We start from the raw sequence: 25677 nt of genomic DNA on the forward strand, positions 1-25677 counted from the left end.
ACTCAAGCTCCCACGCGAAAGCCAGAAAGCGGCAAGGCAGCGCGGGAGGAAGGGGGGGGGGGGGCAGCTTCTATAGAGCACTGCACGGGCTCGGGCTTACCCGAAAGCCCAGGCCGGGCCAGGTAGGGCAGTTTTTTCACGGGCTCGGGCACGGAATGTGCTTTTTGACCCGGGCCCGGGCCGGGCTCGGGTTTTTTTGACGCGGACCCGGGCCGGGCTCGGACTTTCTGGTGGTGTGCATGTCACGTGCAGCGAGTTATCCTCGGGCTTCTCGACTCTGAAAAGCATGTCTTTTTCGGTCTCGGGCAGGGTTCGGGTGGGTTCGGGCCGGTTTCGAGCCGGGCTCGGGCCGGGCTCGGGCCTAAGGTGAACGGGTGGCGGGCCGGGCCGGGCGGGTAATGCAGATTGTTTCCGGGCCCGGGCCGGGCCCGGGTCTCGCCATAAAAAATTTGGTCGGGCTCGGGCGGGCAGCCCAACTTAAAAACGGGCCCGGGCCAGGCCTGGGCTGAAAAAAATCGGCCCGTACAGTGCTCTAGCTTTTACACTGCCAACAACTGCGTTTGTACTTTGCCCGGCTGTGGCGGTCGCCCGCACCGTCTCTTATCTCCACACGGCTCTGACCTTTGTATGCGCTGTGCATTCGCCGCTCAGTTTCCGTTGAAACGATAAACCGCACGAACCTCTGCCCGCTGCGGCGGCTGCGCTTGCTGCCAGCGTTTTGACAGTCGTCTGCGGTCATTCAGTGTGATCTATTCATGTTTGCTTGTGCGCGCTGACACCACGCTTGTTAATTCAGTTAGTAAGCGAATGTGTCCAAGTTTATGCAGCCGATAAAACTACTACCCCTACTCCGAACAGCTCTCTACTAATTTGCTATCGCAATTGATGCTTCGCCTTTCGGGCGAAACTGCCACATTTTTTTCTTGGTGCATATCTGCCCTCAAGGTTGTGTATCGTGGTAACCCGGCCTGCATTTGAGCTTTTGATGAAGGACTCTGGTCTGTCTGATTGTCGGCTGGTCGGGTATGGTAATGGCACAGAAAAACACACCCCACCAAATTAAAAAAAAAGAAAGTCAATTTAACCTACAGGCGTTACGGTTACTTATGAAAGTACTAGTTGCCATGAAATATGGTAGCATAAGCTACTTATTTGTGCTTCAGTAGGTGTCACAGGCAGCATGCGTAGGTAAGAGGCAGGTTGCCCGCACTGCTGCTCAGAATATGCGCAATCATTCTATAGGTGAAGGCGTGGCACAGCGCCAACTATCGAATAAATAAATAAATAAATAAATAAATAAATAAATAAATAAATAAATAAATAAATAAATAAATAAATGTGCTCTACTAGCTTGCGTTCATTGACTAACAGACGTATCTGCTCCCCGTTGATCTCATATCAATAGAATGTAGTGCGTGTTCAGCAATTCTTTTGGTCAGATATGCTCCTTGTCGCTGTATGATAAGTATGCTGTTTGAGCATTCGTTCCAAGTGCCTTGTATCGCTTATGAAAACTTAGTTTAAATCGTTATTTAAATGATGAGTAGGGGTCCGGAAATATTTCGTTGTGACACTTGTCTTTCACGTCGATGACAGGATCCCTTAGGTTTACATTGCAGCCAAGAATTCAAGCGAAGCTTGTATCGGCTCACAAGTTTCGGTGTTATTGTCGAGGTCACGCAAAAAAAACCCGGCTGCTCCCAGAGTAGAGCAGCTGTTCCAATTGTGCTAGCGCCGGATCATGTGACGCGCGCGGCCAATCAAGGTTGTTTGGTGTGTCGCGGGGAGGGAAAGAGAAGGAAAGGGGGTTGGCGCGCACTAGACCGGACTTCCCTCGCTTCAGATGAGTCTCGATGCTAGGTTGGGAAGGCCTCGCATGGTGCGTTCTGCCGAGGAGCAGGCTGCGTTTGAGCAATGGCGCCGCGAACTCACTCTGATAAGGGCTCGTCATCGACGTGCCGATTCTGTCGTGAGGCCTTCCGAAGCCCAGGCGAAGCGTCAGTGAAGAGCCGCGGACCCCAAGTTGTGGGAGCGCGATGTTGAGGCCAAACGTCAGCGAAGAGCCGCCGACCCCGAGTTGCGGGAGCGCGTTGTTGAGGCCAAACGTCAGCGTCGTCTTGCCCTCCAGGAACCCGACAATGGTGGTGCACGCCTCGGCGACGCTAGTGCCAACTTCCCCGGTGCGACGGCCAGGTTTCAACGCTAGTTTTTCAACCGGAACTTCGGAGCCAGTTGCAATGTTACAAATCTCGAGGGCGCTGATGTTTATGAGATGCATTGAGAGACGCACGGCGGCACAGCACACATGATTTAATGATACGGAAAAAAAAACAACCAGCAAAAAAGTGACAGCACTAAACAAACATAAAAATATGTGAAACCCATGCAAGACACAAACAAATCACAAACAAAGCTAACCATAAATTGAACTGTCCTTATTACCAACTACGTTAGTCCTAGACCTCAATCCCCATGGCCATCTGACCACCCTATAGCCTCCCTGGCTTGGTCGCGTCTCTTCCGGGGTCGCTGCTCCCGACGATCCTGTAGATGTCGTCGCCTTTGTAGCCGCCTGTGTCCCGGTCGTCATCGATGACGTGGCAGCGAGGTCCAGCGGGTTAGGCCTAGCGACGGGTTCGGCCGCTGCTTCCGTCCGGTGCCTTGCTCAAGTGACGACGAGGCGCCCCGGGGACTGTCTTGGGTGACGTTGCTGGCCTGCCTTCGAAGGGGGATTGCTGTTGGGGTGTCTGGAACTATACCATGAGAGGCTGCAAGAAGTCCGAGAAGCCTCGCTCGAACGTCGCCGAGGTCGACGGCCGCGCCTTGGAATGGCAGCGTCACGGCCTCCGGAGCCAAACACCCGCTGCTCCGGTCGCCAGTACGGTGCTGGCGAAACAACCTTCCTTGACCGTAGCCACGCAGACAATGCCAGCTCATCGCTGCTTTTTTCTCGATCGCGGCTCGGGTCACGCGCCTCGAGCGCTCGTGCCGTTTGGAACGCTGCGTGCTCTTCGTCGTCGTCGTTCTTCCTCCGCATGCCCCTTACTCTTGATATGCAGTGCGTGTGACCGGTTGTGGTTCGAGCACAACGTTGTACTCGTCAGTGCAATTCATTCCGAGGAACACCGAAGAAACACACGACAAGCTTCGCTTGCCCCCATTTTCCGGTAGGGGAAGGGTTGATCTTTTCTTTTTTTTTATTTCAAACGTCATATCTCTACCATGCTGTCCATTTCAATGTTTTTCACACCAGTGCCCAAGACGAATACACCATGGCACGTAGTATGCCGACATTGTATACATCTCTTGCATCACTCGTAGGAAATCACCCTGCTACAGCTGTCGCTTACTTGCAGGGGCTCCGGAAGTGTATCTGATGTGTGGGGGCGACGTCTGGGGGCTCATGTAACATCGTAATCGTGTAGTTCACCTCTCTCTCTCTCTCTCTCTCTCTATATATATATATATATATATATATATATATATATATATACGAACTTGAATACCAAACTTTAAAATTTATATACCATGGTTAGATGCCGAAAGCTGCGTCTCCATCTCATGTTTGCTATGGTAAAAACTGCATTCCATTGCTTAAACGCAGAGGTGAAGATAGAACTACGTGTAGTACAGCTTTGAGAATGGGGGCATGCCCCCACTGGTTTAGAACCTGTGGAAGCGACTGCTCCCCCCCCCCCCCTCCCGGTTCCGGAGCCCCTGCTTACTTGTGAAGAATCCCGTAATGGTTCATTCTCATGAACCTGTAGAAAATATAGCGCTCTTGCAGGCGCCAGCCCCAAGACCCGACAGTTTGTTGCTGGTGATTATTTAACGCATCATCATCATTATCACAAGGCTCTTGTTTTGTTTTTGTTCGTCCCTATTTCGCGCAGACGCTCCGACATGCGTGGAAGGGGCACCCATCGTGTACTCGGCATCTCGCCACGAGCCCGTGCGAGTCACGTGCCGTGTGGCCGCGTCACCTAAAGCGGTGCGCTTCCGCTGGAGCTTCAGCAGCAGCACGCGGCGTACCGAGCTCACCGACTTCGTGGTGTTGGGGCCCGAGGCGGACCCGGAAGGCACGCCTGTGCTCGACGGAGACTCACCCACCGTGGTCTCCGTGCTCGAGTACACACCGCAGTTCCAGAGCGACTTCGGCACGTTGCTTTGTTCAGCCAGCAACTCGATGGGGGATCAACGAGAGCCCTGCACCTTCCACGTCGTGCAGGCTGGTGAGTCTCACTGCTACTCGCCGCATTTCCGGCGGTCTGCACTGGTCGCACAGTTGCTTCGATGGGGTCAAAAATAAACGGCAGCAGGGCACTGTATGCACGCTACGTCTGAAATACAATAGTTGCCCTAATGAGCAGGTGCGGAGCATATATGCACACTGACTTGTAAATTATTTGAAAGTTTTGTAAACATTATGAGACGATTATCTGACTAATAAACGCGTACGAAATGCCGCATGCGCGAGACGACAGCCACAACGACGCTTCATTAGCTTAACTGCCGCAAGAAACGCCGGCTTCCCATACTTCTTTCGTCATTTATCGTAGGACGCTGTCGACTATTCTGTCACGGTCCTATTGACTTCAGTACTACAATATTCGAACCTTTCTTCAAATTTTTTTTCCGGAAGTTTCCTGCCACGCACTGTGCTTGGTCCAGAAACATTCAAATTTAGTTTACAAGTTTTGTGCATGGAGACAATTATTTGATTCAGATTAACTTTAGGAATACGTGTTATCGAGCGCTTTCATTTATATAAGCAAGAAAGAAGTGCACGAAATGTGACTGCGATATGAGCAGAAAGAGAGAAGTAGGTCTCTCGTTTTGTCGTTCTGAAAGTTTGCGCTTGTTTTTCGATTACTTCAAAAGATGCTTCAGGAATTTCCCGCTCTTTTTGTTACCGTCTGTAGCAGTGGTTCACAAACTGCGGGACATGACCCCCAAGTGGGTCATGAGCCTTTTTTGGGGGCACATGGAAGGGGCAAGTATATGTACATGTACGGAACAAAGATGAAATTTCATTCTCGGTACCCATATCTCAACGCCGTTTTCTTTAAGAGCAATATATATATATATATATATTACCCCTGAAATCATGTTTATTATGCAGAGTGTAATATTAGTATTGGGCACCGAACGTGGCCTCCATACCGCAGCCTGTTTTGTCTTAGTGAAACTGTAGAAATTGTTTTCAGCAGAAGCAGATACCAAGAAAAGAAATGCATCCTTCTCAATAATATGCATGCTTAAATCAACTCATGTTAACAAAACATTAACAAGTACTTTTTGTAGCTATCTCTGCTGTGGTTAATATCTCTTAAATAAATTAGAATATAAGTGTATCTGGGGTCACTTAGAAATGCAAAATTATACTAAAAGGAGTCATGTACTCGAAATGTTTGACAAACACTTGTCCATAGAGTGCAAATATATAAACAAGTTCATTTCAATTAGAATACTACCAATGCATTCAACTGAATTAAATATTAATTCTGAGTATCCGTCGTGGTTGCTTAGTGGCTTTGGCATTGCGCAGCTAAGCACGAGGTCGCGGGATCGAATCCTGGCCTAGGCGGCCCCATCTCAATGGGGGCGAAATGAAAGAACGCCCACGTACCATGCATTGATTGTACGTTAAAGAACCCCAGGTGGTCGAAATTATTCTGGTGTCCCCCACTACGACGTGCCTCATAATCAAATCGTGGTTTTGGCACGTAAGACCGTAGAATTAAACAAGAAATCTGAGTTACTATCAAAAACGCACGACGATGCAAAAGCAACAAAAGATAATGACCGAGTGACAGCTGTAAATTTTAGAGTCGTAAAGAGTGGAGCAGGGATCACACACATGAGAAAGTGGTTGCAAATAGCGTTGCAAACTGCTACATGCAGCTAGTGGCCACATACGAAAAGATGCTTACAAATGTAACGTTACACGATACTATAACAGATGAAATCACAGCAGTAAGATATAGCAAGAACGGCGTAAAAAGATTTAAATTGGTGAGAATAACAGTTACTGTGCTTTGCCAGAAGCAATACGCAGTCATCATGACAACAGAGAGAGAGAGAGAAATCACTTTATTCTGCGATTAAAAATAAAAAAAAAAAGCGTCGACGCCCTCAGTCCAGGGCGTCACTTGCGGCGTGCTTCAGCGCTAGGCCGATGAAGTCCGCAAGGAATCGTTGGTCGTGAAGGGTGGTTGCGGCGGTCAGCCACTCGGAGGAAGGGGTAGGTGGGAGGGATGAAGGTTTGGGTAGGGGGGGGTAGTTTTGGATGGCATTGCCATAGGATATGTGATGTGTTGGGAGGATAGGCACCACAGTGGCTACAGCGAGGGAGGTCTTCAGTAATTATGCCTTGTAGGAGGTGTTTCCGTGCTGGAGTGAGCAGGGTGTTCGTCTGGGCTTGTCTGATGAGTGTGCCCTGTGTCCTTGTAATGTCTTGGTGTAGCTTGGGGTATATCCTGCGCTCTTGACAACAGAGAAAGACGACATACCCGACAGCACAGAGTTAAGGCCAAACTGCGCCTACGCGTGCCGGCGCGCAAAAGCTCGCGCCTACACACCTGATGGTGCAGGACAGATCGTACGCGTCGAAGCGCGGCTCGAGCACAGATATCTAATGTTTACGCACGCTAAGAAATAGCGTTGTCCAACATGGCGGCAACCATGGCTCCCGCTTCAGCGTGAATTCTCGTGATGGCTATACGTTCTCAGTCGCGTTGATCGCCAGTAACTATTGAAATGAGCTTTCGCTTTCTCTAAACTCACTTGAAACGTTAGTTGTTAGCGCATAGCGCGTCCAATTTCTGAGATCGTTCTGCGTTTCCGGCGCCCGTATATAAGCCTAACGAGACGCGTCCGCATAGTGCAACAGGATGGTTGCTTATGGATTGTCTTGGTTTGGGTATGTTTGGGATGAGGCACCAGAGGAAACGAAGTCTACGAAGGCGAAAATGTGAGCCAAGTGGGCGTGCGCTGGCGCGCGTCTTGAAGGTTCAAACCGCCATCACACGCGAGGCGCGGCAAACGCAAGGCGCGTGGGCGCGAGCTATCGCGCCCCGGCACGCGTACGTGTAGTTTGGTCTTTAAGAATTATAAAGATTCCCGCACTTCCTGGGCATGGTGTGATGGCGGGCTCACACCATGATCTGGAAGTACATGAATCTTGCAGCCCGTAGCGCGATTTGTTGAGGCCAATCTGACTAATTTGATACCAACTCTATTTTTAAAATGTCACTTTTTATACAATGCATACATTTTGTACAGGACTCAAGAAGTCACTTATAGATAGTTCCTGTTTTTGCACGTTTAAAATACTTAAAATATTACTTTTTGTGTTCCCTTTTTTCTTTCTTTCTTACTTTCTTACTTTCTTTCTTTCTTTCTTTCTTTCTTTCTTTCTTTCTTTCTTTCTTTCTTTCTTTGTTCAGCTTCGTGGGTGCGTTCGTCGCAAGACTGGAAATGTCGTTTGGTATAGAATTAAGCGCCAACGTATACACACGGCCATGAAAAGACACATAGTCCACAATTGTAATCAGAATTATCAAAGTTTTGCCTGGCATCGATTGTAAATTCACTAATATCGCTGATAGACACTGGTGATAATGCACATCCTCCGCGTGGAAGACTCACCGTGTTTCAAGGCGTGGTTGCACTGGGCAACGTGCATGGCCAACATTGTCCTGGAGTAGCGTGGTCTGAGGGACCGTCTTACGCCTAAGGAACAACACTTGTTAGAAACACTGAAACAATGTATATTTTAGCAATTCTAGTTGCTTCGGCAAGACAGAGCCTCTGCATGTGAAGCCGTTGTTTGCCGACATGTTGCCCATTGTGACAGCGCCCTTACTCGGAGTATTTCCGGTGTCTTTCCTCGCACCGGCAACGCGTACACTCTTTAACTGGGCCCGGTCAAATCGTTCGAAAGCACCAGTGATGAAGCCCCAGCATAGTTATCTGGATAACAACTCAAGTCGCTAAAGTTCCATTTCCAGACGCACGCGATGTGCGAGGAAATAGAGAAGAACAGAATATGTAGTAAAGAATGTGTGCTTTCGCGTGAGGCGTATACATAAGTATCGCAATTCCTGGCTGACCGTTCAAAGGAGGAATAATATGCGTACCATACGCAGGTTGTCTACACCTAGGCCGTGTGTATAAAACGGCCGCATTGTGCTTACTAAACAACCGGCACGCGCGGGGTCTCCGAACGCCGGGCACGCGTAGAACGGCTTCAACTCAACGCGGGCTTGGTCAGTGCGCGGTGAGCGCGCTCCTTCGTAACCACTGTTCCGGCTCACGCATGCGAGGCACGTTCCTTCAGCGCCGTGCTGTGAGCAGTGCATCTTGCGGATTAAGGGCCGGAGTCTAGCTTGCTAATCTCCTCACGAGACACATGTGCCGGAGGCGCCACCGCGGACTTCTCGACAGGGCAAGAAAATCGCTGTGTGGCGGACGCCCGGGCCCGCCGCCTTTCCAGTTGGTTCCGCTGTTGCCTTTGTTTCTTTAAGCAATTCCTACTTTTATTTCCGTACGTAGAAGAACAAAAAATAAAAAATGAAGACGATTGAAACTTTAAAAACATGGCATTTTATTTTTTGTTCTTGTTAAAATAATTTTTTTTTTGCCCAGGGTTAACGACATCATTAATCAGAGCATGCATGAGCAAACGGACTGGAAAGACATACGTTCCCGTTTAAGAGCTTAGAGTTATAAGCACTTGCACCAGATGACGCTGGTAAATTCTTAATGAGTTGCAGTTTAGCCTTCGGGACTTCAATATTAATTTCGGCCCCGCTTGTGCTTGATTACTAAATTGGCACTTCCAGCGTTCCTCCTGTTATTGATCGCCACTATATGCGCCCCATCCGACGTCGCGCGCTGTGAGTAGCGAGCAAAAATAGGATATCATGCCTTCGAATGTAATGGCAGCGCACGGGAAGACACCTGCCCTGATATTATACTTGAACTTTTTACTGGCACCAATGACCTATATAATGGCGAGGTACTGATTGCGTTTTCCGCCCTTCCCTTCTGGGTGCCTCTATAGCTGTTTCTTGCATATGTAAATAGCGCCCGGTGTAAAATCGTATAAACTCTATGAAAAACAGGGCAGTGTGCCACTGTTTTAAACTGCGCTCCTCGTGTACATTTTACTCTCGTTTGGTAGAGAGGAGTTTATGGCGTTAAAAAAAAAAAGACCTAAAATGAAGTCGCAAAGAACTGTTCTAGTTATGCGCCACTAGTTATTCAAATTACAAAGACTTTTAGACGTGATTTAACTAAGTAGCCTTCGTGGCCATCATCTTCCCTCCTATATAGACCTTTTGCATAATACTGACAACCCAGTGCACGCATTGGGTTCCCGCCATCATCGTGAAGGATGGATGTGTGGGTGAGCGCGGGACGCCCATAGAAAGTCCATGGTCCATGCGCGGTCTGCTACAAGTCTCGTTTACTTTTCTGTGGTCTTATACCGTAGCGTGTTCGTCACATAACGTGGCCCTAAAAACGCAAGCGTGGTTCCCCGCAGCGGCTCAGGTGGAATATCTCGGCAAACGCTCCCACTTTTGTCCTACGAGCTCGTCGTTGACTGCTGCACAAAGCGATATCGACGACGAGGAGAGCCTTTGACAGCAGGAGTTACAACTTTTGTCATGTCTTACGTCATTCCGTGTACCATCAGAGCGAACAGTAAAAAAGAGCACTGTAAACCGAGAAGCGTTGTATACTGCGACATTTGTGTACTGGGGCAGCAACCCCGTGTGGCCGAAGTGAGGCTTCGCAAACGCTGTAGAGTATTCGGCCACGCGGTTGGCCCAGCTTGATGTAGCCACCGTCGCCCGGCATCTCATACCATGGGTCAAGAAACGTGATTGCTGTCGTCGACGCGGCTTTAGGCGAATGACACAGCTCATTAATTACGACGGCGCTGTAATTTTTGGGTCTAAAAAACGAATAAGTAGCCATGTGTGCGCCGTGCACATTCTTTTAAATTTATCGAGTGACTGGTGAACCGACTAGCGCGTAACAATTTACATGTAATTAATTATGTGTCATGTCATGATCAAGAGAAAGAAATTTATAGATGAATAAAATTGGGCTGGAGTGCGTACGGCAGGCATTACCAAATTCTGACTGGGAGATTACCACTGTCGTTGAAAAGAAAAGTGTGCAATCGTTGCATTCTACTGGTGCTAACATATGGGGCAGCAACTTGGAGGTTAACAAAGAAGCTCGAGAACAAGTTAAGGACCGCACAAAGAGCGATGGACCGAAATATGTTAGGCCTAACGTTAAGAGACAGGAAGAGAGCGGTGTGGATCAGAGAACAAACAGGGATAGCCGATATTCTAGTTGACATTAATCGGAAAAAGTGGAGCTGGGCAGGCCATGTAATGCGTAGGATGGATAAACGGTGGACCATTAGACTTACAGAATTGATACCAAGAGAAGGGATGGGCAGTCGAGGATGGCAGAAAATTTGGTGGAGTGATGAAGTTAGGAAATTCGCAGGCGCAAGTTGGAATCAGCTAGCGCAAGACAGGGGTAATTGGAGATCCCAGGGAGAGGCCTTCGTCCTGCAGTGGACATAAATATAGGCTGATGATGATGATGGTGATGATGAATCATGTGGAATCAGTAGCGTTTTTTTGGTCACTTTGTAATTTAATAATGACTTTTATTTTTACTGGCTACCGCTCACGGTAATTCAGTTACTTTTTTTCAGTAACAAATTGCATGAAATCAGTTACATTTTTGACGAAACAAGCTTTAACAGGCGACGCACCTTTGAGCACTTAAATTTGACAGGACAGCGCCTCCTCTATTTTTTTAATGCCAGCCAGATGCGGCCGATCCAATGGTTCACCACCCTCACCGATTACCCTTTCCTACTCTCCCACGTCGGCTAGCGTCCGCGCCTGCTTTACAGTCGTGGGGGAGAGTACCCTCTGGGTGGCGCCTCACGACCACCGTGCTCACGACGGAAGTCAGAGGACGTAATCCTGACAGACGCGTGAAGCGTCTACCGCATCTCCTCCGGAACGGCAGCGGCGCGCGCTCAGTGGCTCAGACGCACGTGGGACGCAAGCAGTCGTAGCGTGACGCAAGCAGTCGTAGCTAGGGTGCCTCGATGCCCAGCGGCGGCGCTGGCATCGAGGCACCCTAGTCGTAGCTAAAGCCCCTTTAGTCGTAGCCTCTGGGTAGCGTCACATCGCGGCAACTCACTGAACTAAGGCAGACCAGCGGCTCCCATTGCGGAGCGGGTGATTGCACTGGCATTGAAAAAATAGAGGAGGCGCTGGACTGGAACTACAGTGTCAAAAGGAATGAAAACATGTACGTGGGTTACCTCCTTCCCACAATCAGCGTGCTGCTGCTACGCCTCGATCACCTGAACATGGCAGGCTTGTCGACTTTCACCTCTCGTGACAGTGCGACCTCTCAGTATTCCCCTTTTATAATAAATTTCTCTTTCTCCTGGACGCTCTTAAGCAGCCTTCATAGGCAGTAAGACAAGCTGCTCAATTCTTCTTCGCTTAGTGTAGTCTGTGACTTCTCCAATATGGACAAGTTTTTTGGCCCTTAAACGCATATGTTTCCATCTCTCTGGTGTATATGTGATTCACATAGACTTACTTTTACGATTGTAACACACGAACAGTATTTATTGGGTTGAATAACATGCAGCTTTACAATAAATTATATGACATATTTGATCACCTATTTCAAGGAACGTGAACATTTGCTGACGTCCGTTACATTTAGTCGAATGACTAACGAGTGAAGAGCGTAGGGAGGAAGTTCACCAGACTTGGGCCGGAATACTGAAACGGCGCTTCTATGGCTCGATAGCGATGGCCATTGATGCGAGGGAATCACCTATGGAGGATATTTTAGTTTTTCACTGGCGCTGTCGCGAACGCCTTCCCCTAGCCCCAGCAACAATCAAGCGCTGCGATTCATAAAGGACACAAACCCGAGCATAGCCGCTTTGACTAACCACAATCTGATGCGCAAGGTGTTGGTACGTTTCAACACAGGCCCTTCTCTCTAGCACGCTCATCAAGAGTTTTAAATGTCACTGCAGGTGTCTTCAAACAAAAAAAGAAAAACGAAAAAAATGAAGGAAGATTACCGAAGTAAATTTTCAAAAGCAATCGTTAGTGAAGGTAAACGTGTGAAGGCTGCCGTGAATGCATTGAAAGTGCCAGGCCAGCTCGTTCTATTTACTGTATTTGTGCAATGTTAATAAAAGCAGGCAGGAAAGTAATGTTGAAGTAATCAATTACTTTTATTAAGTGTTGAATTAGTTCCTTGGGGAAGTAACTGGTGACTGTAATCAGTTACATTTTTGAAAGAAGTAATTGTAATTGTAATCGGTTACTTTTTTCTGTAATGCGTGCATGTCTGCTGGTGAATAAAAGCTATTGCACTTAACTGTTGCAGTCACTATGAAATACGGACGAACGGTCGCACGACCATGGAGCGGCCGAGATCACAGGTGAAGTCGGTGTATTGAACGCCGTATTGAATTTTGCGTACTTATGTATGCCTTCGGCCGGAGCTGTACACTTAGTCACACTGCTTGCATCGCGGCGCGCAACTGTATGTCGGTATGCCAAATTTTAGTGAAGCAACGCTGGAGAAACAGCACAAAACATAAATGGACCTGGCGTGGCCGGCGACCGGATACTAAGGAGTGCACGCGGGTCTATCTCTCACAATGACGGCCGAAAACTATCGTCGCCTGACAGCAGCACAGGGTTGTCGGCGTTATGCAAGTCTCTTATTGTGGTTCGGGCTAGACATATAAATATATCTTGCTACATATCACTCAGTCCTGGTTTCTCAATAAAAAAAAAACTTGTACTCAACTTATACATCGATCGATAATGTCCTGTACGTTAACAGAGAAAGAGGAAGAGGGGCGCTTCACTTCTAAAACCCGAAAGCATCGTGTTTACTATACACGTCTGGCACGCGTATGCGGGCTGACAACAAGCATTCATCCGAGCCCGGCGGTGCGCCAGCAGCAGCAGCAGCAGCAGCTCATAGCGGAGGACTTTTCCAGTCGTGTGTATTTCATTTCGCTCCGTCTCCAACGCGGGTTCGACAAAACGCGCCTCGGAGCACTTTTTTCTTTGTTTGTGTTCCTTCTTTTCGGCACGACAAACATCGGCGGGCGTAAGGCGGAAAGCATGCGCTCATTCACGCGTGGCGCAGCCGTAAGCGCACGTTTCCTATTTCGTTCTCGGCAAAGTCTGACAGGCGTGCCATGCGGAAAAGCGCGCGCTTCCCTCGGCGGCGCTGGCTGCTGCTACGCGTCAGGAGAGGAGTGGCGCGCGGAAGAGATCACGCTGTCGTCCATCACGCATTGCTACGCGCCGGGCGAGGAAACAAAGAAGAGCTCGGAATCGGTTCCGTGCTGGGCGGAAGCGCGCGGCACTGCTGCGTGCTCTTCACTGCAGGGGTCGAGGAGTGGTCCGAGGGACAAACGGAGGAAAGAAATAGAAGAAGGAGCCACGAGGACGTCGAAGAGGCAGACTGTCCGGTTCGCAGGAAACGTCCCTAATGTCCGGCTAATTGGCCTCGCGTGTTGTGCTTCTGGTAATTGGGTCCAACCTCGATTGCGTGTCGCAGATCGACAGTGGCTTGTTGTTCCGGTAACAGCTCGCTCAACTAAGTCTGCGCTTTAGCAACGGAGGCTCTGGAGTGATTTGCGCGAGTGCACGCACTCCAGCAGCCCGTGTCTAGTAATTCTCTCCTTCTTCTTTCATATATAAGGAGAGCCTTGTTGCAAGAAGAGGTTGTTCAGATGTGGGGAGGGGCATTGAGCTTCTTCCCATGTTGGCATTTGATAGCTTACCCTTAACAAAGCTCACTGCTGGGCTAGTTGGTTCATGGTATACGGTAAAATTTAAATAAAAGCGCCAGGGAGGACACGAACACGAGCGCTTGTGTCCGTGTCTTTTTTTTTACGCTTTTTAGTTTTACTATATTGCTAACCCCTAAATGAACTTTCACTCAGCTAGTAAGAGTACCACAACCAATGAACCAATTGAGATCATTGCCACCCTCATCCAACATATAATCGTAAAGACTGCGCCTGCGCGAGCCGCTTTTCTAAATATCTGCTGATGACTAATGAACCCAAAAGCAGGGACATTCAGGGCTCTCTCTCGGGCCTCTCCTAATGCGTCAAAGAGCAGAGGGCAGGCTTCGCTCCTCGAACTCCCGCCGGAGGAAGACGTCTGGAAGAGTGATTTGTCGATGCGAGGAAAAGTTAAGCTTAGTTCGACCACGAGGCGGGCCCCGATGGCGTGTGCGCTTCCTGCTGTCACTCGGGGGATAAAATGTGACAGCGCTGCTGACATCAGCCGTTGTAAGACAGGCTGAAATCGAATTTCCTTCAGAAAAAAGGGAACAAAACGAGAAAGAAAGAGCCACAACGCTCACATATGCAAAGACACAAATGCGATTGCGCAAGTCCCCCGTGATTAGGGTTTCGGCTGGCGCCTGGGCTGCGCTGAAGTCGTCGTTAACGCGTCGGGAACAGCGTTGGACGCCGGCGTTATTCTCTGACGCTAGTAGAGCGCGACAGCGGCGTTGAGTCTACGCGGCGCGGAGCCAGCAGCCCCCGCGTAACACAGTCCGTCGCTGCACGCCACTTCTCGCGCGCAGGCTCTTCACAGTTTATCCCGCGTGAAAAATCTGTCATGCACGTGGAAAACACGCTGTCGGAAGTGGCCCGCTAGCGACTTGAGGAGCACGAAACAGACATCGTATTTCTTTATCCCCCGGCCTCGGAGAGCTTCTTCCTTTTCCCCATCCCTCTGCAGCAGAGCCCGAGAAAGAATGCTTGCTCGACCTCATTTGTTTGCGTTGTTTTGTCTGTGTGGCACTAATTAGTTAAAAAAGACATCGTTAACGAACTTCGTTAGGAATGTCTTGTTCTATCGACAGTTCAAGAAAATGCTGGGGTTGGGCGCGGAAAGCAACCTTGAAAGGCGCTGCCCCTGTTCGCGCACCAGCGCTGCTCGTTTGTCGACTGGATCGTAGGCGAGACGTGCGGAAGGCGGACGAGCTCTCTGGTAAAAAAAGAGGGACGTTCTTGGCCGACTGTACGCATCCCGCATATGTTCGCGCGTAGGCGGAACGAAAAATAAACCAATAAAGAAAACTCGTGTTCTTACGAGAAAGGTGTTCGCCTAAACCAATTCAGCGAAACTCGCAGACGCGTAGGGGCTGTGATCAGGTTACAGTGAAACTTGAGTCACTTCTCCGTTCCTGTCTACTATAACCTAGCTATGCGTTCAGTGACAAACAAGAATGTCCGAACAAACTGCGAAGCAAGTTTATGCCAAGAGATATACGCCTTAGAAATCATGACAACAAAACCGTATTTTCGTTTTCATCGGCTATCTCGCCGAAGATTTTATTTACCGCACATTGCTTTTGTATAGTGCGAGACAGAATTCTTTTCAAATAGAGAGAGAGAGAGAGAGGGAAGGCAAGGAGTTTAACCGGAGGCAGGTTTCCGGTTTGTTACCCTGCACTGGGGAGGTGGATATAGGGGTTGGAAAGAGAGCAAAGAGAGAGAGAGAGAAATAATGGAGCAGGTAACAGAAAAGGTCTAACAGAAATAGCGCTACCAAACTAGACTGTATGAGCTGCTGTTAACAGTGAAAAATCACACAGCGAAAACAAGCTTTTTGCCAGCTTTCGCAAAGCGTTTATTCACAGGGTATTCTTGTTTCCTGTTTTCCTTTCGCCTTCACTGATGCAAGTGATTTTCAAATATTATAAAGCTCCCAATACATGTGAAACCACCCTTTCTGGATAACGCTGCTTTAGATAAGTGACGTCTGACCACACTGATCGCGATTAGAAGCAAGCAGGAAGTACTTAAAAGGATTGACGCAAGCAGGCGATTTATGTGACTCATTTCATTGTGAAGTAGGAGGGCTATTGAAGAAAAGCAGTGTTTTTTTTTTTTTCAATGTTTATGTTGAAGCTAGCCATTCGGACATCACTGACCTCGCGCGCCTTTTGAAGCGTACCAAAAGGTTTGTGAAGTCCATAAAGGGCAAAGCCGCCATGTTTACTTTTGTTGATATTTTGACCATTCCGTCCATTAGGTCCGAGCGTGAAGCGGAAATATTGGAAAAGGAAAACAAGAAATTCTCCTGGGAAGTAAACATGCACAGGTTGTTGTTACAGTTAACCGACTGGACAAGCTGAACATGACGACAAATAGAAAGAATAAATGCAGTCGCCCGTCAGGTTGTGGTAAATGTCAGAAAAAGTCAGTCTATATCGACAGCGTATACCTCATGTACTATTATGAGCAATATGAAAGGGAACACAGAAACGCGTGGCAAACAGCCTCGAAACAGATTCGGAGCAATGCGCGGGTGACGCTGTGGAAAAAAAAAAAAAGAAAAGGGAAAGGAGGGCGCTCTTCCACTAACTGTTGGCACCCCCACCACACTAGCATTTCTACAAAGCAGCAGCTTACGTCTTTTTGCCGATAATATGGTATCGTCCGACCGCCGATAAGACGGTAATCGTCGCAGTGACTTACACCGATTAATTTTCTTTTCTTTCATTCATTCTCTCTTTTTTCTTCTTCTTCTTCGCGCAACCGCTTGATAGTACACTTAGACCAAGCTTGCTCTGTATTTATAACCGATTCTTTATTTGAATCGACGCATCCATTTGTCAGTGACGCAATATCTAACAGTGTTATCACTGTCTGCTGGCGAGGTGAAGTTCCGCACTTTGCAGACGCAGGGCGGGAGTGCGAGACAGTTGTTAGAACAGCGTCCCCCTTTCCACTTTTTTTCCGATGGCGGCCGCTGCGCATCACCCATAGCTGGGTCTGAGGCTGTTTTCTACGCGTTCCTGTGTTCCCTTTAATATTGCTCATAATGGCACTACGCGAGGCGACGTAACACCGCAGGACAAGCAACAAATGCAAGACAAGGTGAGATTTGCCAGAGTTAGACGTTCGCGGCAGGAACAGGTGCGCGGTTGCAGTCCCATTAAGCAGGTGGGCTTTTTTATACTGAGTTGCAGTCGTTACAAAGTAAATTAAGGGAGAGAGAGAGAGAGAGAGGTTTATTTGAAGAAAGGTAGAGAGGTTGGCTTCAGCGTTAGTTTGCTCTGGCCTGCTACTCTACACTGGGGAAGGGGGGGGGGGGGGGGAGAGAAAAGAGCGATGAATGATGATGATAAGATAAGGAGGTGCGTATATACATGTCCATCACGTTGAGGTCTTACTGGAGTCGTGCGTCGAGTCCAGTGGCTTGAAGGAAGGCTATAGTCGCTCCGATGACCACAGCTGCGCTGTTGGCGTCAGGCCAAGGACCTAATACAATCTCGTCAGATATCGGTCTTTTAGTCACTCGTTGAATAGTAGAAATAAGGCTCTGCCGTTGTCGCGCGTACGCTGGGCATGAGCAAAATATGTGCTCAAGTGTTTCTGGCGCTTAAGTAAATTAAGACCTGTAACTGGACTCGCGCGCTGCTGACGAAAAACTTGCATCGATAAGAGATGGTTAAAATGAACTTTTGTTTTAGTAAAAAACAACTCTTGTAGATGCGGCTGATTAATGCAGCTTCCCTAAGTTCACTTCCGCCACACAAAGGCGGTGGAAGACTCGGATATTTCTCCGCATAACGCAACCAAACTGCTGTTCTAAACAGCAGATAAATTCACTACCAGCCCTCTACACTTCAAGGCCCATGATCCAAAAGACGCTTTGTTCGAGCAGCATTAGTATCCGAAAGATCAGTGTTTTAGCGCAGCCATTAGTGCATATGGTCGTGACGTCTACTTTATTAAACCTTGGAAGCTATTCTTAACGAACTTAGGCACTCTTTTCTTGTGATTATCGTATTCAAATTCGTAAATATCGTAAGACACTTTGCATGGTAGAAATATTGGTCGAGAATTGGCGAATATTTCTTTCTTACCACCACTGGGTCTCGGCGTTACCGCGCTGCTTGCTCTGTTAAGCGCTTCGATAATTGCGTTTGCCGAAGAAGCCACGTACACGTGTAATTAACTTCTGACGCCAACGCTGGCTTTTTCGAGAAACAAACAAAGAAAACGTTCGGCAGGATGTTGTGTGCCTTTGTGCGTATGCGCCGCCATAATTGGTTCATGGAGCCTGAAGTCTAATGATGGCACATCGTTTTCATCTTGTATACTTGCAGTTGCTCCAAGGCGAGCTCCCCGTTTCAGTCCTCTTATACGCCGAAAGTTAACTTAGCAGGTAGTTGCACTAGCACTAAATTGATAATGTTGCATTTATTCTCTGAAGAAAGGCGTTCATGGTGTAATCCTGCGATATATAAATTATTATTATTATTTGGTTTGTACACATATAGCACAAGGAGACGAAGGAAATAGGGAGGGAGCAAGCTGACAACTGCCGCTGAGAGCGGCACAACGCCTGCCTACTCTTTCAGGAGGAGGGTTCCAGCTATCATGCATCGCGTTTTTTTAAAAAGACAAGCCATTCTACGCGAAGATAACCAAGTGCATATTGTTCACAGTCGAGTAGAGCGTGAACTCCAGTAAATGTTTTTGATGCCGTTCAACTTATTAATTAATTGCTATTAGATATTTTCTTAATTACTGCTTAGAATGGCGTGCTGTCAATGAAACATTTGCTGAAAATTTAAAGAGACTTATAACTGACATGATTTCAGCCAGGTGCTTTTTGTGCGTTTATTCTTTCCGGCTGATAAAGAAAGCCTGCGAAAAAGTGAAAAATATCACGTGGCTAAGCATCCTGCCCGCATGAAAAAGCTGAAGACCCGCCGGGGTGGCTCAGGCAGCTAAGGCGTTGCGCTGCCGAGCACGAAGGTCGCGGGATCGAATCCCGACCGTGGCGCGGCCGCATTTCGATGGAGGCGAAATGCAAAAACGCCCGTGTGCTTGCGTTGTAGTGCACCCCTTATAAAAATTTTTGCTGAAAGTCTGATTAATAGCTGTATACAATTCTCATCAAACCTACCGAAATTGTGGTTACATTCTGATGCTTTTTTGTGATGAGTACTTGATAACTTTCTGCATGTATTTGGCCACCGCGTTTCTGATGCATTCTTGATTACTGTATTTGTGGTGCATTCTTGATTACTGCATTTGTGGTGCATCCTTGATTACCACATTTCAGAAAGGCTTAGATCACTAAACACAGTAGTTACTGCATAAACCGACAGATGGCGCTGAAAAACAAAAAAAGCAAAAAAAAATTTCCTCTTTCTTTTCGAGCCTATTTTTTTTTCTTTTTTTTTAGTACGAGATAACGGTATTACATCATCATGGCACCTCAAGCATCACAATACTCCCACGTACAACTGAATCACACATCATGGCACCTCAATCATCACATACTCCACGTACAACTAAACCAACATACACACACACACTGCTACAACCGACATACACACACGCAATGATGTTTGCTTTGCTGTATATATACCCATGAAGTTTTCACCACCAGTCGGTGCCAGTAGGAGCGCCTCTTGTCAACGAAATTAAGCATTAAATCTCAACATAATGCTTGTAACAATAGAGTGAGCTAGTAGGCAAGTTAACAGCACATGTACCTGTTAATATAAAACCGCAATATATAAACACGCATTTCAACTAGCGACCACTAATTAGCACGGGCGCGTCGATGACTTAAGCCTCTCTAACAGCTCTCGCTTTTAAGCAGTTGCGGATGGATGCCGCTTCACAAAACGACCGCTAGCGTTTGCAAAATACTTACTGATGATATTGCTAGAAAATGTTCTTGCCTAATTTCGCACAGAAATGAAAAACCGGCTGCTATGCGGCAGCGTGCGTAAACGAAGCGGTACGTGTCCGAGCCGGCTCGCGGTGTACAGGCGCGTCCACGGCAGCTTGCCGCGCGCCGTTTGTCGTTCGCGGGCCGCCGTTCGATGGCTGTTATGCTCGCGAACGGCAGAGGATGAGTCCTGAATTTCTGCGGCAGCCGTACAGCGACTTGGTCAGTCAACGACAGAAGAGCGGTCACTGTGTCCTATCGCCGGCAGCCTTGATCACCACCACAGATCGCTCGGGGGCGCCGACATCGTCGCTAGGCCTTCTCCCCTTACCTTCGTAGCTCGAAGCTCACGGCGCTTCGCAACGAACTACCGACAGGCAGCACCTGCAATATTCTGTTACCGTTGTTGCCACTTTACCATATGCTCACAATAATTTCACACAAAGAAAATATACGGTGATATTCGCGGCGCTGTCGAGCGCGATATCTGCATAGCTGAGCGGGTTCACCGAGCACCGTATGTCGCAGTGCACTGCAGCTGAGTTGGTCAAGTATCGGATCCCTCGTTGGTGCTCAACGTTTGACAGTAGACATCGCTTTTCATATGATGTAATGTATACGCATCACTTTATCTAGCGGAAATTATTTTGCGAGCTGATGTTTGTGTCGCCGGTGGGCTAGCGCAGGCTTGTGTCGCGGTGCATCGGCGCGAGCACGCGCTGGTTCCAAGTTGAACATGTCTCCTATCGTAGCTCCCGAAATTTTTGCATTTTCGGCAAAACTAAAAAAAATACTCGCCGTCCTGCCGTTTGGCACATATTAACGGCGATGACGCCGTGAGAACACGTGCGCAAAAAAAAAAAAAAAAAAACCGATCAAGCATTACTAATCTGCGGTCTGTTCACCACAAAAATAGCAACAGTTGCACTTAATTGAAGCGAAAATCTGAAACCTCTGCTTTATCAAACCAATCATAAAAATCTTCGTTTTTTATTATATTGGAACACTACACGGATGGGTTATATAACATACATCTATATAGGATGTGTTTATACATCAGTGAACGCCATAAAAGCCTCTGTACATTTAACTACAAAAATCATAGTGTGCATTCTCTATTGAGCGGCTGCTGGAAACTTGATGCTAAATGTCTTCAGTGTTTATACATCAGGCATATAAGCTGAAAATCTGCATCAGTTTATCTGCAGAAATTGTGATGTCTATTCTGTACTGAGTGACTGCTGCCAACTTGATGCTAAATGGCTGTAGTGTTTATACATCAGGCATATAAGCTGAAAATCTGCATAGGTTTATCTGCAGAAATTGTGATGTGTATTCTCTACTGAGTGACTGCTGACAACTTGATGTTAAATGTCTGTGGTGTTTATACATCAGGAACATAAGTTGCAAATCTGCATAGGTTTCTCTGCAGAAATCGTGATGTGTATTCTCTACTGAGTGACTGCTGCCAACTTGATGTGAAAAGTCATCAGCTGTTGAGTTTATGATAACACTCTGATGTATCATCAAAAACATATCAAGATGTAATCAGAAATTCAAGAACCATTTTTGTAAGGGACGTTAAAGAACCCCAGGTGGTCAAAATTAACTGGAGCCCTCCACTACGGCGCGCCTCATAATCAGAACTGGTTTTCGCACGTAAAACCACAGAAAGAAGAAAGCAGAAGAAAAAACAGCTGAACCCTCAAACACGCTACACAGGAGTTAGTGAGCAGAGACTTTCCATGACGCATCAACCACTAGTTATCGACACTCGCTCCTCATCAACACCTAGGCGCCGCGCTGTCGCGGGCGGGGCGCGCCAGATAAAGCGCCAACTCTGCCACTAATTGCAACAGAGCTTGTTTGAGGGCGCTGCTTTTTGATGCGGGTGGATGTTTAGTAACGTGATATGTATCATTTTTCGCCGGCTTTCTTTATCAGCCGTAAAAAATAGCCAAATCTCTTTTTTCACTCTAAGCGGGAACTACATGACAAATATTTAAGTGTTAGCAATTCACCAATACTTTATTATTATTAATTTTGAAGTAGAAATCAAGTTCTTCGGTGCTGGCAAGCATTGAACCAGTTTCTTGTAGAATTATTGTCTGCGTAATTTTTTATCAGTAAGATGTTACGACTCGTGTTTTTATTTGTCTGTTTACTGATAATTAACTGTTGTCCTCTAGCGCTAAAGAGCACCGCGTTTGCAATGCGTCATTGCCCAGCCATGCTCACCAGCGGTACTAGCAGTCTCCGCCGGAATATTTTCATACTGCACGCTTCTTGCTATTCTCATCAGTATTTTTCATCATTTATTTTTCGTCCAATTTACACTGTGTGCAATAGCAGGCTAATTACAGATCAGCTTGGGCATTTCCAATAAGTAACTATCTCTCTCTTTCTCTTAACTTTCTTTTTTTAGTCGGTAGTATACGTTAGGTGATATAAACCACCACTAATGCTTTACGAAGAACATCTTTCAGAAGTATATTTTAGCATTTCTTTATGCTTCGCCACAGAGCTAAGTTTTATTGGAACCTAAATACAGCAGTAAAAACGATTTTTCTCAAAAATGTGTTTGACCATACTTCAACTGACCTCATCAACTGAGCGCCTACCTCAGACGACGATAAAGTGAAGTCTTTTTAGCTGATTCCATTCCTCGGTCTGTTCATTAGTCGCAGGTCGAGTTATAGTCACGGCATTTATTCTTTTACATGAGGAATGTACAGAACGCAAAAAAAAAAAGAAACGAACAAGGCCAAGATAAAAGACTGCACAAGCGCTTGTCCAGTCCACTATCCTATCCTTGTCATTTTTTACGCTATTGACATTCATCATGAACGGAAAACGTCTCGCTCATCTAGCTGTACTATAAGAGCGTGCTGAACTGGGTTGATTGGTGCATTCTTAGAAGGTAATCGAACAGCGCTTCAGGCAGGACGAACTGACGACGACAGACACAACGGTGATTAACATCTGTTTATTGCACTTGAACGGCAATGTATACAAGGACGAGGATCTGCGCAGAGAACAAACAGACAAAATCATCGCAGGCCACTATTGTCGGCAGGTAGTCACACATTCGACAGATATCTTAGGTCACTGCTGTGCAGAGATATGGAAGGCACGCTGACACAAGAATCACCGTGTTGGCATATCTGAAATGTTTCGCTTATCTCTCGGGAATGTTGCTCTCTGTAGCGTCCTAAAAACGTGCACTTCTCAAGAATTAATTTACAACCACATTTTTTTTTAAATTTCGGCCAAATGACTGGTAACTGAGTCCTTAAATATAAAATTAACTAGATAAGTAAAAAAAAGGCTTCGCATTCATTTCCAACCAGATGCCTGACTTGGATTGTATGGTCCCCTAGCTACAAGTTTAGGGGGTTATTCCTCTTACCCAACGTACACTGAGGGGAAGTTACTCGTCGCTTCTGTCTATTTTTTCTCCTATGCTTTTTAGTAACAATGAGTACTGCGTGTTGCTACATGATGCAAATTCTTTACACTTGAGCACGAAGCATAATAGTGATGATTCTTTGTCTATAGTTCCAGAATAGTTACTGGATAAAGCAGTTGAGAGTCTTCAGTTGTAACCTGGTTTATTCGTGTATCCACAGTGCTCACGATTTCTTTTAATGGCTCACTTCTGGCATTACTCTGCCGAAGATTATGAGCTCTCTACACACGGCTGTGGCTTCTTGAGCTGGACAGAGTACTGCAGCAAATATTGCTCCATAGACTGGGAGTCACTCTGACGACATATGGTCCGCAAAGCTCTAGAAGATCGATGGCGCATAAAAGGGATCAGATCATAGAAATGGCGAATAAGCTTAAAAGCCACACAGTCCGTGGTTCTTGTTTAATAATGTGATTGTGAACTTGTCACAATGGTGCTGGCTAAGCAACACTGCAGAGGTATGGTCAGGGGTCTAGAACGCATAAAAGCCTTGACCATGTTAGGTGCACTTGCATTAGGGATAGTGGCATCTGTATTATTATTATTATTATTATTATTATTATTATTATTGTTATTATTATTATTATTATTATTATTATTATTATTATTATTATTATTATTATTATTATTATTATTATTATTATTATTATTATTATTCCTCAGGTTAGTTCAAGAAATTGCTATATATCACTGGCACGAACGTCATTGTGTCACACCCGCACGTCGGCCACATTGCACGTTATATGCACACAATTATTTGATGTTTATCGGATGTTTTCAACACCTTGATTCATGCGTGGCATATAATCGTTTGTTGTACTGTTCGCATAAGTCGCACCCGGAGTCCGCCTGGGCTTTTGTATACTTACGGGGTCGCAAAGGGATACACAAAAGTGCTCTAGCGGAACACTGAGGTGGCGTCCCTGGTGCTTCGACACTGCGCAGGTCCTCCCGAACCCTTGGAGAACTGCAGCGTCACCAACCTGACTGAGCGCAGCTTTTCCGTGGAGTGCCGCGAAGTGCGCTCGCCGTCGGCTCCGGCGGCCGGCGGCCAGTCGCCAGTGCCTGGCACGGGAGGCAGCGGCGGCGCCTCGCTGGTGGCCGCCGCACAGAGACCCTCGCTGCTGGCGCGTCCCCCCGAGAACCTCGTCTACGTGCTTGAAGTCTACGGGCCGCCCGAAGGCTCGTCGATGCAGAGAGGCGTTTCCGCGTCGCAGCACCAGGTACCATCCGCTCAGTCTTGTTGCCACAAACAACAATCGTTGTGGTTAGGTTGTTGGGCATCGTTTATCGCGGACAAAGTAGGAAGCACGACACTACACACCTAGAGGAAACCATGCAAGGCTGCGCTTTGTACGGTGCACATACATCGTTCCGAAAAACTATAGGATATGTACTAGATGTTTCGTGGGAGTAATTCTTTAATATACCGCAGCAAAGATACAGAGTTCATTTGGCAGCACACTATTCACGGCAATAGACATCAATAACGATAGATTTACTTGAATTACCGTAACTTTATTAAATAAATTAATTAGTTACATCAATGAATAAGCTGTTATTCGAAATATTTAGAGTAAAATATATTTAAAAATTAAACTATTTGCATAAGTGTCATTTGGGTGTGTTCAAACGCGGTCCGCGCTGCTGTGCCTGCAGGTACTGGTGCGGAACGTGAGCGGTCCAGAACCACGCTTTCGAGTCGGCCAGCTGTGGCCGGGCACTGAGTTCGAGGCTCGCGTGTTCGCGGCCAACTCCAAGGGACGCAGTAGGCCCTTCCGTCTGAACGCTTGCACTCTGCCCCCGGCTGAAGCTCTGCTCGACAAAGGCACGTATTCGGCGAAAGTCTGTTTGCTCCGAGGCGTGCATGTTTGTACCCCCATCAGGTGTTTTCCCGATTAGCAGTCACGCTTCAACTGTCTGAGTTGCAATTGGAGCTACCTGTAGCGGCTTGTGCCTGGCAAACATTAAGGATGCATTGATTCGTTTCATCTGATCCGTGCTTGATGTAGACGTATCCTGTTTATGGTTAAACATTTATTTAGGACCAACTCAAGTTTCCCTGTAAGTTGCTGAATGGGCTGATATTACATAAGGATTCCTTTTGCTCGATTGTATTGCTTTCTTATCATCCACCGTTCCCGGCTGACTGATCCCGTTGATAACATATGGGCAAATCCCTGATGAATAACGAAGAGAAATAGCATTGGAACAAAATTTTTACCTTATACCGGCCCTGATTTACGTAATCATGCGATTCCAGAAGTCCTTTCAATGTCTGGCATGCAGTACTTATCAATTAATATTTTGTAAGGTTGCAAAAAACGAGTTCTTTTTCTTTTTTTTTAATTCTGGTGATTTACGCGCCAAACCACGATTACG

General features: G+C 47.0%; 1 protein-coding gene across 1 annotated transcript in view; it reads left to right on the plus strand.

Moving 5' to 3' along the window:
- The window catches only part of LOC119449468 (hemicentin-2-like), a 549353-nt gene that overhangs the window by 206310 nt on the left and 317366 nt on the right, over nt 1–25677 (plus strand). Inside the window, exons 7-9 of the mRNA XM_037712679.2 lie at nt 3894–4232; nt 24241–24518; nt 24955–25123. Coding sequence (XP_037568607.2) covers nt 3894–4232; nt 24241–24518; nt 24955–25123 — 786 coding nt within the window. The remainder of the gene's footprint in view (nt 1–3893; nt 4233–24240; nt 24519–24954; nt 25124–25677) is intronic.

The sequence above is a fragment of the Dermacentor silvarum genome, chromosome 1, assembly GCF_013339745.2.
Source record: "Dermacentor silvarum isolate Dsil-2018 chromosome 1, BIME_Dsil_1.4, whole genome shotgun sequence".
Taxonomy (NCBI): Eukaryota; Metazoa; Arthropoda; class Arachnida; order Ixodida; family Ixodidae; genus Dermacentor; species Dermacentor silvarum.